Source organism: Zootoca vivipara, chromosome 1 (assembly GCF_963506605.1).
Source record: "Zootoca vivipara chromosome 1, rZooViv1.1, whole genome shotgun sequence".
Classification (NCBI taxonomy): Eukaryota; Metazoa; Chordata; class Lepidosauria; order Squamata; family Lacertidae; genus Zootoca; species Zootoca vivipara.
Genome location: NC_083276.1, coordinates 13,492,889 through 13,505,620, shown reverse-complemented (window position 1 = coordinate 13,505,620; position 12,732 = coordinate 13,492,889). Strand labels below are relative to the sequence as shown.

At 41.1% G+C, this 12,732-nt stretch overlaps 1 protein-coding gene across 8 annotated transcripts in view; it reads right to left on the bottom strand.

The window, feature by feature from the left end:
- Positions 1-378: 378 nt before the first annotated feature.
- Positions 379-12,732, bottom strand: part of PPP1R13B (protein phosphatase 1 regulatory subunit 13B) — a 67,679-nt gene continuing 55,325 nt past the window's right edge. For 7 of the 8 annotated variants that reach the window (XM_035105104.2, XM_035105111.2, XM_035105088.2 and 4 more), the window contains 8 exons: positions 9,356-9,522; positions 8,651-9,152; positions 6,344-7,101; positions 5,149-5,349; positions 4,919-5,052; positions 4,614-4,780; positions 2,927-3,126; positions 379-1,654 (listed from right to left, as the gene is read on the bottom strand). In XM_035105104.2, the coding sequence (XP_034960995.1) occupies positions 1,613-1,654; positions 2,927-3,126; positions 4,614-4,780; positions 4,919-5,052; positions 5,149-5,349; positions 6,344-7,101; positions 8,651-9,152; positions 9,356-9,522 (2,171 nt within the window). In that variant the 3' untranslated portion in view covers positions 379-1,612. Of the gene's footprint in view, positions 1,655-2,926; positions 3,127-4,613; positions 4,781-4,918; positions 5,053-5,148; positions 5,350-6,343; positions 7,102-8,650; positions 9,153-9,355; positions 9,523-10,576; positions 10,679-12,732 lie in introns of all 8 variants that reach the window. The other variant, XM_035105096.2, reaches the window with a different exon arrangement.

The following is a 12,732-nucleotide window of genomic DNA, read 5'->3' as shown; positions in this document are numbered from 1 at the left end:
CTTGTGGGGGATTTGTATCATGAGAAAAACTTTTTCTTTTTTGTAAAATACAATTTACCAAATACCACAATTTGTCCTGTGTAATCTTTTTGAATGAAGCTTCTAACGAGACTGATTTTTGAAGTTTTATATTCCTGCTTTTTGTGGTAATTCTAGCATTGGCTAATAAAGCCTGATTAAACACTATAAGCTTGTCTGTGGTAGTATTGCTGTTGACTATTGCACATGGGTTCATGCCAGGCTCAAACTGGTTACTGTGTAGACATGAAAGCAGAGGCAGGTACATTCAGATAGGTGCAATAAATGGGTCAGGGGGCTTCGTAACAAATTATGTTCTTGAAAAAATATTTTTGGGAAAGAAACACCTACAAACACAACTATACCTTAGCAGTAGTTTTATTGTGCACACTGGATTAGCAGTGTATCATAGGCTTTTAACTCACATTCATTTAGCAAATATTCTTTTACAATACCCTTCCACTTCTCATCACCACAATATATACAATTAATGCTAAACAGTGGTAAAAGCAAGTTACAGCACTGCATCAATGGATATATAAATTATGCACACCGTGTACATGAATAAAGCCCAATGGCCTACAGTTTACAGGGAGGAAATTATAAAACACGTATGGCTACAACATAATGGGAAGTTCAAAATAGACTTCTGTATATAAAATAATGTACAACTAATATTCCAGTGAAGTGCTTTTTTTTGCTCGAAACTAGATAGTGGATAAAGTTATTGCATAACTCACCCTGGCACAAGATGCCAGGCTGCCAAGAACCACAGATGCTGCCCCAGCCAAAACAGCAAGATGCCTCATCATTCTCCCTTCTCTTTCTACATAGCCAGCTCAGCCTTTATTCAGTCCTTCAGACCCCCTCCCTACCTTCACAGATAAGATTTAAAGGTCCTTAAAGGGAACCTATTAGCTTTTTTATAACCTGACTCTTACCTTCTCAACTATTGCACTTTTCTTTCATATAGACATACAGATCCCTTAAATATGAATGCAGGTTTGTCCAGAAGATGGAATTCAGTGTGGGTGTGTTTAAGTTTAAAGTGGTGCTGTAAGCAGAATACCATGAAAAAACATCAAGTGAAGGAACGTGGTTTTGAGAAATGTGCAAAAATCCATTCAGCATTGATGCTTCTCTGTTAGTAACACCTTTTATACCAGAATTACCAGACTGTTGGTAATTCCCAGATGCCAATTTATCAAGCTCTTCAAAGATTTACACAGTAAACTCAACAATCAGTTGACAATTTTAATAAAGACCTTGACAGTTACTGTGGACTAGAATGGATCAGACAGCATATCTGTGTTTTGCAAAGGTTTTTAACATCTAGCACAAGTTTTGTTCTTTTAATTCAATTGGCAAAATACTGTAGGCTGTGTTGAGTACCTCTCCCAATGACTGGGTGGGTGAACATGGAACAGATCTCACATACAAACTGCAGATTGGAAATCTCAAATGCTGTTCATCAATTTAACAAGAGCACCAATTAAAACAAGTATAGCTTTACTTCTGGTGAAATGTGACTGAAAATGTTTCCAGTGTATACTTCCAGTTGCCAGCAAGATACTGTATTGCCAAATGATGGTTTTCAGGCAAGAGTTCGTTGCCTAGGTTTTATTCTTGGATATAACTGCAATAAAACAAGATTTAAAATTATTATTTAGCAAATTATAAAGCAGAAAGTTTTTACAACTCTACCAATGCATTAAAAGCAACTTTTATGCAGAACAATTCTACAGCATCGAACATTTTAGTTCCATTTCCCTTTAGGCTGATGCTTCACAATTTACAACAATAGCAATAATCAGTTCTAAATGGGAACATTAGTAATTTTAACTGTTCAAACCCTTGTATTAGAAAATGTTTCTCTTGAAGATTGGTTGTTGCACATTGTTTCAAGCTTTGGACTAATACTGTACAGTAGTAGCATTCTGAACTTAACACACAATTTTGGAATAAATTCCACTGCCATCATTTGAGTTTGCTTTCAGATTTGTTTAGGGCCAAAAGGCCCACTGTCTTCCAATTCAGATTCATACTGACCCACTCTATGGAGGTTTCTAGCTGTTTGTCAGTTGAGTGCTTGGGCCTACCACAACTAAGTTTGGCATGTATAGGGAAGGGCCAAACAGCATCCTGTTCAACATCCTGTCTTCTTTCATAGAGGCCTGCAGCTTAGTATTGTGTTTTAGAAGACAAAGCTGCATTCTTGAGAGCTGTACTAGTAACTGGAAATTATGAGTGTCAGAAGCAACACAGAATATTGGGATGTGGGGGAGTTACCAGAACAGCAAGGGAGGGAGGGGAGATTGTTCCATCAGGCAAGCAGAAATGCTGTGCTGACAGAAAGTTTGTAACAGCACAATGTTGAATTCCTCCCAGATTATTTATAATGTACAAAGAAAACTACAGTATTTTTCCATCTATAAGACTCCCCCATGTATATTTTTGGGGAGAAAATGGGGTAGATACAATCTGTGTATAAGACGAGCCCAGATTTTGAACATTATTTTTAGAGTAAAAAACCAGTCCTATACGTGTAAAAGTATGGTAATTTCTGTTGAGCCCAAGTTTATTAGTCAAATTTCTCTATGAACCCTGTTTGACTATCCCACATTCTATACATTCCACATGATTCACCACCTTAAAAAGAGTCATTCTGAGGTCTGCAACTCTGCCTGGGGAGATTAAAATGACCAGCTCTCCCCCCCCTTTTTTTTTTTACTGTTCTTGATCTGTACTTGAACCTGCAGTGGTACAGTTCAGGAAGAACTTTTCTTCCAAATAAACCAGTACCCCTGTCTTAATCATCTCTAGTTGAGCAATCTGGAGGATTTCTGAAAAGCATTGTGTTGTGCTGGGATTAGGTACAGGTTCAGGGTGAAGAGCGTGCAAGACTTACCCCCAAGAGATTTTTAGGCACATAGCCTTCCTTGTCATTGAGACGAGCCCACCACCAGTCTGTCTCATTGTCATCTTTGCGCCTCAAAATGGTAATTGCATCTCCTTCATGGAATGACAACTCATCGTTGTTCTGAGCTTCATAATCCCACAACGCATACACGACGCCTTTGTTCATTACTCCCAGTTTCTCCTGCACACCTATGACCAAGAAACAACTACATTAACCTAACATGAATAAGCAATAACCACTGTTTGGAAAATGGATACTGCAATCATGGCACCCCCGGCTCTCATGCAGCACGGAAATGTAATATAATGTGTAGTACAATTGTAGTGAGGGAGGAGAATTCTGTTTGGTCTGCATTTTTGTGCAAACTGACCTAATTTGCACTTTCCAGCTTAATATATGGATAGATTTCACACTTCTCCAAATTCTGTGATGCAATCCTCAGCTCAATGAAAGTACCAACAGTCATTTTTAAGTGCATATTTTTTGATAAAACACTTGAAAATGTGTACACCAGGATAAAATATGAAGAGAAAACAAGATGGACCAGACATAAATACACACATGTGAAACTGACATGGACCAGAGGCGGAGTAGGGTTCTTATCAAATCCCATCACAGTCATAAGGCCTGATTCCTAGAGACAGGTGGTTTTGTCATGGGGAAAGGCAAAAGAAGGACCCTACAACTAAATCTTAGAGATTACACCAGTAAGTGTTATACCCCATAATAAGGTAATAAAGGTTCAATGGTTTAGACCAGAGCACCACCCGCATCCCTATTATACCCCATTATATATCTGTCCTGAGTACCTCATTCTACTAGCACTAATATGAGGTGAGCCATTTTGTCCGAGGTATGTAGAAACACATGTCCCATGAGAAATGGAAACCGGCAAAGCCAATAGGCACACAGCTCTGAACAGTCGTGAACAGGTTCTGGTGGCTGAATGTTATGACTTGACTTAAGCTACAGCAGCTCAAGCAGTAATTTACATTGCACTCGCTCAAGCACAGTCAATAATTATTCAATATGGCAAGTGCATGTTTCTGGAGATTCTGTAGCCGGGAAAGGCCTTCGTAGGTAGGCTGCTACATTCTGGACCCTACCAGAACTGCTCCGACTGTCCTTTTGTGGCACAGCTGTTTCTGCTCCAAAGCAGCCTAAATATGAGTCACAGCTCATGGTGAGAAAGGCAGTCATTTCCTAAAGCCAGACATGGGAACATTTGAAGATGTGTTTGTGTCTAACGCCGTCTCCACTCTTCTACCCACTCACATACACAGTGTTCCCACTAACAGCACACAGAATTTCTCAAACCAATAGAGAATACAACCTGTATTACCTAAGTTTCCAGCCCTTTATCATCTGATTTAGTGAGCAAACTAGCCACACTGTACTGTATATGTCACACATTCTTAATTTGATACCTCATTTGCCTCTCCACAACAATAGTCGGTATTCTAACATTATTGTTGTTTTGGTGTACTTGGAATCTGCTGTAAGCTGCCTTGAGGATCAGCTGGCTGAAAGGTTATGCATAAATCTTAACACGAAATCGAATACACACTTTTCATTGTAAAGCAAGCAATGCCATGCTTACAGATCCTGGAACAAGTGAGGAAGGACAAATTCAAGCAAAGTCCTGAAATTTCAAGTTACAGAACCTGAAACTTACCATACAGAAACTGGGAACACTGAATATAACCTTCTTCCATTTCCTCACACTTGTCTGCTGCAGTTTCTATGTCACTTATGGTTGAAGCAAAAATTGCTGCTCCAGATTCAACAAGTAGCTTGCAGAGATGAACGCTGTTGCAAGAGGCAGCACAGTGCAAAGGAGTCCTGAAAACAAAGCAAAAAACACAACGTCAGGTGAGACAAAACATTCCCTCATTCCTGTGAGGATGGAGTTGCACTAGTAACCGGTTTCTAGCTTTTGTTGGCACCCAACAGAAGTGTGCGCTCAACTTGGTCTCTTACCATCCATCACTGTCTGCTGCATTCACATTGACACCAAAATCCAACAGGAACTTAACTATGTGATGATGGCCAGCACACACTGCATTGTGCAGAGGAGTGATTCCTTCATCATTAGGTTTGCTGGGGTCATCCACCTAAGTTGGGGGAAAACAAGGACTGACTGCATGAACTTAAATATTTTCCGACCATCAAAACGTAACGTAGGTGAGTAACTGTATTTCCAAGTTTACCTCATATATGATCCTTTGCACCAGGTCAAACTCTCCCTCCAAAGAGGCATCCAGCAGCAAAGCCAAGGGATTGAACTTGACCCTCAAGCTGTGACCAGTTCTCTCCGAATTGGGTTTCTTCAGGTTGGTCCTTTTGGTCTGAGCAAAATGGCAACCCTGAGTTTCAAACTGCATCAGTATCGGAACATTCGGAACTGCATTCTATCAGAGAGAAATATATCCTGTTTTAAACTTTTGTTTTCTGGAACTAGCAGAAAACTGCCCCAACTTTTGTCTCTAGCTTTTCTTTAATGCACATAATATCTAGATAATCACCACTACCCTGTTTCTCATATTTTAAGACATACCCATAAAATAAGCCATAGCAGGATTTTTAAGCATTCGAGGAATATAAGCCATACCCCGAAAATAAGACATAGTGATAGGTGCAGCAGCAATGCCGGCCGCGGCAGGAGGAGGAGGAAAAAAATAAGACATCCCTTGAAAATAAGCCATAGTGTGTTTTTTTGAGGAAAAAATAAATATAAGACATGTCTTATAATATGAGAAACACGGTACTTGTTTTCCTAATGTAACTGAAAGGGAGCCCACTTGGTGTATTCCCACAATGGTCTTCAATATTTTCAGATCCAAGATCCAGCTTTTAACTGAACATGTCCTGCTCTGTCCCTTTTACTTCAAAATGTTTGGCGCTGGTGGCATGATCATAACCCACTGACTGAGGACCAAGGCCTTAAAAGACAGTCCTGCACAACTTTAAGCTAAATGGAGCCCACCAGCAGCTCGATCAACCTTTTGTTTTGTCTGCCTGCCTGGGATTTCAAAACCAAGGCTATCAAGAACTTGTCAGGTCACCCTGTGACTGTTACACTGCTTTCAGCTTGGTGGGTCACATATTGTTCAGACCTGGATCAAAGTGCACTTCACCAAAATACACATTGCAGCACATTCAAATCTTGCTTCTGTACTTGCCCGACTTGCCCTATGTAATACTTTTGTCCCACATCCAAAACATAGGTTAGACTTGTTGGCCATTTGTTTGGGGGAAAATCAGAATATACTAAGGAAGTTGTATTGGGGAGCTGTACACACTCAACCTAAAGTGGATTCAAAGTTTTGCAGATTCCACGATGTGGCATAGCACTGCTTACAACCCCCACCCCCAGATCACACTGGTTTTGGCGCAGTATCTTACCGCAGGAAGTGGAGGAGGAGGAAGAGCAGGGGGTGGCTGCATTTCCTCTTCTGGGGAATCTGCCTCTGGGGTTGGGCAAGGTGGTCGCTCAATAGAAGGGGCGACAGCAGGGTTGTTGTTGTTGTTATCGTCCTCCGTTGCCTCGGGCATTTGATTTGTGTTTTCTTCACTGATCAACTCCTCAGTTGCAGGAGAAGGTAGTTCGTTATCATTGGCATCTGATGAAGGCTCATCAGGAAGAGGAGCTGTCGGGGGCACAGCTACGGGCTCCTCAATATTACCATTGGTGTTTGTGTTCCCATTGTCAACATCTGCCAAGGTGCCTATGAAGTCCTGTGAGTTGCTTGGCTGATAAAAAGGGGCACCTTCTATTCCTCCGGCCAGGGTATTAAAGCGCTGGTACAATAGCTTCTGAATGTTTGGCCCACTGGGGCCTTCTGGTTCAGTGATGGAACTCCGCTTCTTCAAGGGCCTGGGAGCATTGGAGAGTTTCCTGCGAAGGGCTTCCAAATCGGCATCACTTTGGTAGCGAAGGGGCGAATGCACGATGGGCGTGAGCTTGGTGGGGCTGAGGGGGCGAGGGATATTTTCTACGTTGCTGTTATCACCAGAGGGTGGGGTGTTTTCCAGTTCTTGATCTTTTTCACTATACTCGTTGGGAGGCTGAGGCTGTGATGGATTGGCAGGCAAAGAGCTGTGAAGGAATGGCAACGGCGAAGGGGAAGTTGAACCGGACTGTACAACAGGCTTCCCATAAACTGAGAAGAAAAAGTAGCAGTTAGCGATGGGTCTAAAGCAACAACTTGTCAGCAGTGTTCTTGGTTGTTTTAAAAATCATGTACAAATTAATGGTGACAGTTGTCAATTTTGTAGCTTCAAATGCATGAGGAAAATACGGTACTTAAAAGCAACTCATCTTTCTAACAATTATAGGCATTTTCATGCAGTTATAAAGCAGTCATAAAAGTGGGGAAGATTTGGAAGGGAGGTCATGGTTCCTGGGTATGGATATCTTAAAAAGAAAGGACATACAGCACTAAGAAGCCTAAACATCTCTAATGTGTAGCATTCCTTGCAAGTCAGCCCCTTTATAGATATGGTGTGCTTTAAATAGCAAGCAAAAGAGAACAAGGAGTAGCACACCAAAGGTGCCCACTAAGCTACAGATATAGTGACAGCAAACTGCATAAATTCTGTTATGATATCTCAAATATAGCTGAGGACATCAGTGGCTTCAAGAAAGAATACAAGATATTTCACCATTTTGTTGCATTTATCCATTTCCAACATGAAGCTATTAGTTGTGAGTTGACATATCTTAGTTCTCTTGCCAACAGTAATTTTCAACATAAATGCAGAGAATGTAATTCACTCACTAGCCCCCTCAAATGTTTGCAGAGTTCAGTCACATCCCCTCTCATGTTGGGACTAGACAGATCAAGTGGGTTTTAATCCTATGTATTTTAGCATTCTATTAATACCTCCATGTCTCTTCTGGAAATGCACTAATAAACCTAGTGTTAACTTCACTTCCCCCAATCACTCATGTAAATATTGGGTTGTAGTCAATGTTAGTCCTACTCGGAGTAGACCCACTGAAATTAATGAACAGGGCTATCTCAGGTTCACTAATTTCAGTGAGTTGAGATTAGTTGGAAACAACCCATTCAATAAAACAGGCCCACAAAGTAATCCTTGAGATGGTTGCAGAAGTGGCTCATCAGGTGAGACAGAATCACATCACTAGTTCTCCAGCAGGTATGTTGCTGCCAATTAGAGGGAAGGAAAGGGGAGAGGTCTGCACAGTATGGGTACACTGGCGGGCGGGAACACTGAATTAGCTCTCCATTGTGTATGCACTGCGCTGACCTTGACGCCTCACCCCTCTCCCTCTTGGTAAGCAGCAGTGACAAACATGCTGAGAATCTAGCTTTGCAGCTCCACCCCAACTGGTTCAAATAAGTCCCCTTAACAACTGTCTTTAAAGTGAAGCAAATATTGTTCAGCACCTCAGACTAGTCAGTTGTGGAGAGAGGGAAAACACAAGCAACCAATTTTAGATTTGTAGCAAAGCATAACCCACTTCTGAAAGTTACTGCCTCCCAATTAGATGCAATGCTGCAAACCTGTAATGTACAGTCACTTGTAAAGAAATCATAGCTTTGCAGAATGCCCAAGCTCTTTTCTACCATTTGAAATAAACAGCGCTTTTTTAGCAAAGATCTAATTTACATCAAACCTAATTTAACTCCTGTAAGTATCGAACAGCCTTAAACAGACGAGATATGCAACATCAAATTATTCTACCTGCTTTAACGGACTTGTTCAGGGTATTGTATACAGCCTGTTGATAGTTCTTTGGTGGCATCGCTTGCTGAAGGTACATGGAATAGATGGAACTGGAGTTCACGGTTTGGGGTCCTTTCCTGGGAGACTGGGGCCTTGAGCCTTTGTCAGCTAAGAAAGGCCTGATGGCCACAGTTAAGGGGAGATCAGGCCTGCCATCACCACCTGGAAATAATGGGGCGCCAGAAGGTTGATATGTGGGGCTTGGAGGCACAGATATTCTCTGCTGTATTTGTTGCGAGGAGCTTGGCTGATGAACGCTGCTTGCTGGTGGTAACGGAACAGGTCTTTGCCGGCTTGCTGCTGTAGAGCCAGGTCTTGGGAGGCTGCCATCTTTTCGCCTTTCGAGGGAATTGGTAGAACCTGTTCCCAATGGAATGGAGCTTGGGTAGGTCCCATAGTTCTGGGGCAACTGCTTACTTGCTCCAGGAATGGTAGGTGGTACTTTCCCTATATCAAGACCCTGTGGAGGGGAAAATAGAATAAGTGTCTGAAAAGCTATATATAGAAAACAAATCCCCTTTTAACACAAATCTCATGGATGAAATATACAAAATCTTGCCAGCATAACACATACAGAAATGTTGTAAACAAACATGCAAAACACCATAATTTTTTGATACTGTATGCTGCAAGGGGGTGGGGGTAGAAGTGATAAAAACTCACCAGCTTATCAGTACTTCCTAATGAAGAAGACAAAGGCTGGCTTGATATCGTTCCTTGTTTTAAACCAGCATCCATGCTTGATTCCTTCCAGTCTGCATTGGAGATTTGTGGCGGCTTCACCACAGGAACAGGACTCTGCTTAACTGCTGACCAGGTTCCCTCGTTAGCTGGCAACAAAGGAAAATGTTTATTAAATGGTTACTGATGCCCACATTTGTATAAAGAGAATATGAAATTTTGAATGGAAGGTGGTGCAGAATAATTCAGATTAAGAAAATCAGAGTAGGATTAGAGATGCCAACAATCAGTTAAATGCATTTAATCTAAAATCATGTTTATTAATGTATTTTATTATTAAATTTCTACCCAGCCTGTCTGTACTGGGTTCCGAAGGTGGCCAAGAAAGATAAAGCATATATGCAATAAAAGCATATTAAATCACAAGCTTATACATAAGGCCAAAGAAGCAACTGGTGACCTGTTTAGTGCTCTGAGTACTTTTTTGGGTTTAGTGAGATTTCATTATTTTAGGGATACATTCATAGATTTCTGCTGGCTCTAGAAAGGCCCCTTATGTATAAGTAAAAATATCCTGTTATTATTCATAGTTTTTAATTTTAATTGTGAAGTGAAAAAAATGCTTCCTTATATCTGATAGGCTAATTTTGCTCAGAGCTGCTTGCTTAGAAGAAAGTCCCATTGAAAAAAGTAAGACTTGTTTTGGTGTAAACATGTTTAGAAGTGGGCTGCTAGAATAAAAACAGGCATTGCTTTCAGTATTTTGATAATAAAAAGGGACAGATCAATGTAAAAATGAATCAAAACTTAGCTGCAAAGAACAATCCCTCACCTGGAAAAGTGGAATATATATTGATTATTTATTTATTTATTTCACACCTAATACAGCAGAGTTCCCCAACAGGTTTTGGGTGTGCATTGAGGCTTCAGGGACGGAGAGGCAAGTCCCATTTGTGCAAGCAGAAGCCTGCTGCACAATAAAGATTCTCACAACTGGATATCGCCCATGTATTTCTGTAAATTGGCCTGAGCCCACAGAAAATTATAATAAAATACATTAACACTAAACATTCCATTTCAATTCAAACTGAATTCTACAGATGTATTGTGCTGAAAGATAATTCGTTATCTTAATCTAAAGATGCCTTTTGATTTCTGATTAGAATCAAGATCATTGCGAATACATTGTGGTTTGCAACATACAGTTCATAAACTGCTGTTTTTTGTTTCCTGAATGCCACGAAGAGCTGCCTTCAGGCCCAACATCAAGATCTGACACTGTCCATGACCTTCTATTATCATCATCTGGGGTAGTACAAAGAATCAGAAAGTCAAGTGAAGATATTATCTCCCCAACACACCCCAGCATCATGCCCACCTGGAAAATAAGAATAAACTTTCTAAATGTGAATTTTGATATAGATTATATGAAAAAAAACACAATTGAGCAAATGCATGCCATATTCAAAAGCACAGCAATCGAGCAAATGCACTGAGAACCAGATGGATCTGCTGCTCATGTGTTATTTTCCCATTTTTGTAGGGGGATAGGAGAAACTAGTAAGGTGGCTATGGAAGTAACTGTGGTTTGTATCCATGCATTTCATGTATCCTCTTCAAGCGAGATATTGACTTTGAATATCAGAATACTGTGACACAAACCCAGAAGCTAATAATTTATTTATTTTTAATTTGAAGCAAAACAGCACCTGAAGAGGATGCCAACCTCGTGAATTAACTTTTAATGAAATTTGTCTAAAGTAATGGTTACTCTTAGAACAAACAAAAAAAAGCTCTTTCTCATACATGTCGTAAAAAGCTTTTTTTGTAACAACTTTTCCAATTTGTGCATCTCAATTTTCATAATTTCAAGAACAGCAAGAACCCAGTATTATATAAAAGTTCTAACCCAGAGATAAGAGGGCTGATTTGAAACACTTGATACAGTTAGTAGCAAGCAGGAAAAAAAACATTTAATCTGAAAATAAACATTTGGTACAAAACTCGCTCTATTTTTTTCTAGGAGGCTATTTCATGAAATAGTGTGCCTGCGAAGTCTGATCCTCCCCCCAATAATCTCTCTCTCTCTCTCTCTCTCTCTCTCTCTCTCTCTCTCTCTCTCTCTCTCTCTCTCTCTCACACACACACACACACACCCATTGCCCAATGCTAAATAGCAAACTGCTTTTGAAATTGGTTTTAAAAATGCCTTGCTGCATGGCACTGGGGGGGGGGGTGTCTGCTGTTCAAGAAAACAAGACCAAAGCCACCTTGAGCATGCAGAATTATTTGTACGACTCTTGGAAACCTGGGGTCCACAGCGACACATGCACACTTCATTTTATTTCTGTTTCTATTTCAAAACTGCCCTGCCAACCTGCTCGTTAAACTATTCAGAATTCAACAGGTGACTGAAAATCAAAGAGAGTCCCTTTGACGGTCCGCTCCCAATGACAATCAGCAGTTTTTGTAACTACCAGTGTCAGTTCCTGTAACTACCCATCAGCTGACTCGCGGTTAAAGTGACCTTCTCTCCTCCCCCCCCCCCTTGCATTAAGAAGATGAAAACTAAGTGGCAGTGAAGTTCAATCTCAGTGGAATCCCCTGCATTCCAATTTCAGTGGAATCTGTGCACTCATAAGTAAGTTCCACTGTGTTCCATGGGATTTATTCATTTGTAGGTGTGTTTAGACAGATGATGTGAGCCTGTATAAAAAGGACCCCTGACAGTAAAGGCCAGTCGCGAACGACTCTGGGGTTGTGGCGCTCATCTCGCTTTACTGGCCGAGGGAGCCGATGTTTGTCCGCAGACAGTTTTTCTGGGTCATGTGGCCAGGATGACTAAGCCGCTTCTGGTGAACCAGAGCAGTGCACAGAAATGGCATTTACCTTCCCGCCGGAGCGGTACCTATTTATCTACTTGCACTGGTGTGCTTTCAAACTGCTAGGTTGGCAGGAGCTGGGACCGAGCAACGGGAGCTCACCCCATCACAGGGATTCGAACTGCCGACCTTCCGATTGGCAAGCCCTAGGCTCAGTGGTTTAGCCACAGCGCCACATGCGCCCCGTAAGCCTGTATAGGTTTACGGTACTCAAAAAAGTCCGAGTTCAATGGGACTTACTGCCAGGTACATGAGTACAGGATCACAACCTAAGTAACTTGTCCACAGCCACAAAGTAAACCACCTAAGAACAAGACTAGAGAACACAAAAAACAGTACCTGCTTATGTCAAAATATATACAATGTGACCCTATGTGAACTCACTTGACTCAAGGTACCAGCATACTTAATTATTTGCTAGCTAAGTATTCTGCTTTTTCTAGAAACGTGAAGGAGAGCATTTTAGATTTGTTCACT